At 30.8% G+C, this 1,112-nt stretch overlaps 1 protein-coding gene across 1 annotated transcript; it reads left to right on the top strand.

The window, feature by feature from the left end:
- Positions 1–513: 513 nt before the first annotated feature.
- On the top strand, positions 514–1,002 carry LOC108773747 (putative nuclease HARBI1; the record flags this gene model as incomplete). Its single annotated transcript, XM_018539699.1, has 2 exons — positions 514–654; positions 735–1,002. Coding segments are annotated over 2 exons (409 nt in total), but the record flags the coding sequence as incomplete, so codon positions are not given.
- Between the last annotated feature and the right edge of the window lie 110 nt (positions 1,003–1,112).

The raw sequence follows: 1,112 nt of genomic DNA on the forward strand, positions 1-1,112 counted from the left end.
GGGTGCGGTCAAGCGGACCTTATTGAACGCTTCAATCGCTTTCTATTCTAACGCTTTCATAGACCCGGTCAATGAACACTTTCAAAGTTGCAAACGTTTCACTCGGGTACGGTCAAGATAGCGCTGCAAACGCTTCCAAATTGAATTAAATCGTTGACAGCATACAACATACAACACGTATATACGATTATGGATAGAAAAAAAATTATTGTATTAATATGCGTAAATAAATTTTTGGAATCACTCATTTACTTAAATGACGATGAAGATGATTTAATAGCATGTTCTGATTCTGCAAAAAGTGCATCTTCTAATAAAAAGATTAAAGGTTATGTCGAGCGCATAATACCATCATTTAACAATGAACATTTTAAATCACATTTTCGGTAAGATTATTTTATCTAATTTATTTTATGTATATTATCTAATTTGAGTTATATGCTTATATTACATTCGAATTTTGAAATGTGTATACATAATGATTCATACTTTAAAAATTGAATGTTATTATAGTATCCTACCTTCAACATTTGAATATATTTTGAGTCAAATTGCCGAAAAACTTCATGGTACAGGTAATGGAATTGAATTAATATCACCAGAGAAGCAGTTTTTAATAGCACTATGGCGTTTTGCGACACCTGATTCATATAGGTAAAAATATAGTTATCTTTATGTTGTCATTACTCATTACATTTTTATATTACATATAACAATAATTTTTCTTTCTTTAGATCAATACTTCAAAGATTTAACGTTAGTAAAGGGACTGCAATAACAGCTGTACGTCGTGTTGCTAAAGCTCTGTGTGAGATCTCGCAAAGATATATAATATGGCCTGATGAAAATGACATTGAGAATATTATTTATGGTTTTTCTCGTGCACGCGGCTTTCCTGGTACTATAGGAGCTATAGACGGTACGCATATAAATATTCCTGCACCAAAAAATAGTCCAGAAGCATATATAAATCGAAAGGGTCGTCATTCAATTCACCTCCAGGTAATATTCTAATAATTTTATTTGTGCTAATTATTTATGTTATTTTGTGCATATGACTTCTGAGTTGAAACTGTGTGTTTTTATATTATTTTCATATCGCCATTTTTTTT

This window comes from Cyphomyrmex costatus, unplaced genomic scaffold, assembly GCF_001594065.2.
Source record: "Cyphomyrmex costatus isolate MS0001 unplaced genomic scaffold, Ccosl1.0 C2273997, whole genome shotgun sequence".
Classification (NCBI taxonomy): Eukaryota; Metazoa; Arthropoda; class Insecta; order Hymenoptera; family Formicidae; genus Cyphomyrmex; species Cyphomyrmex costatus.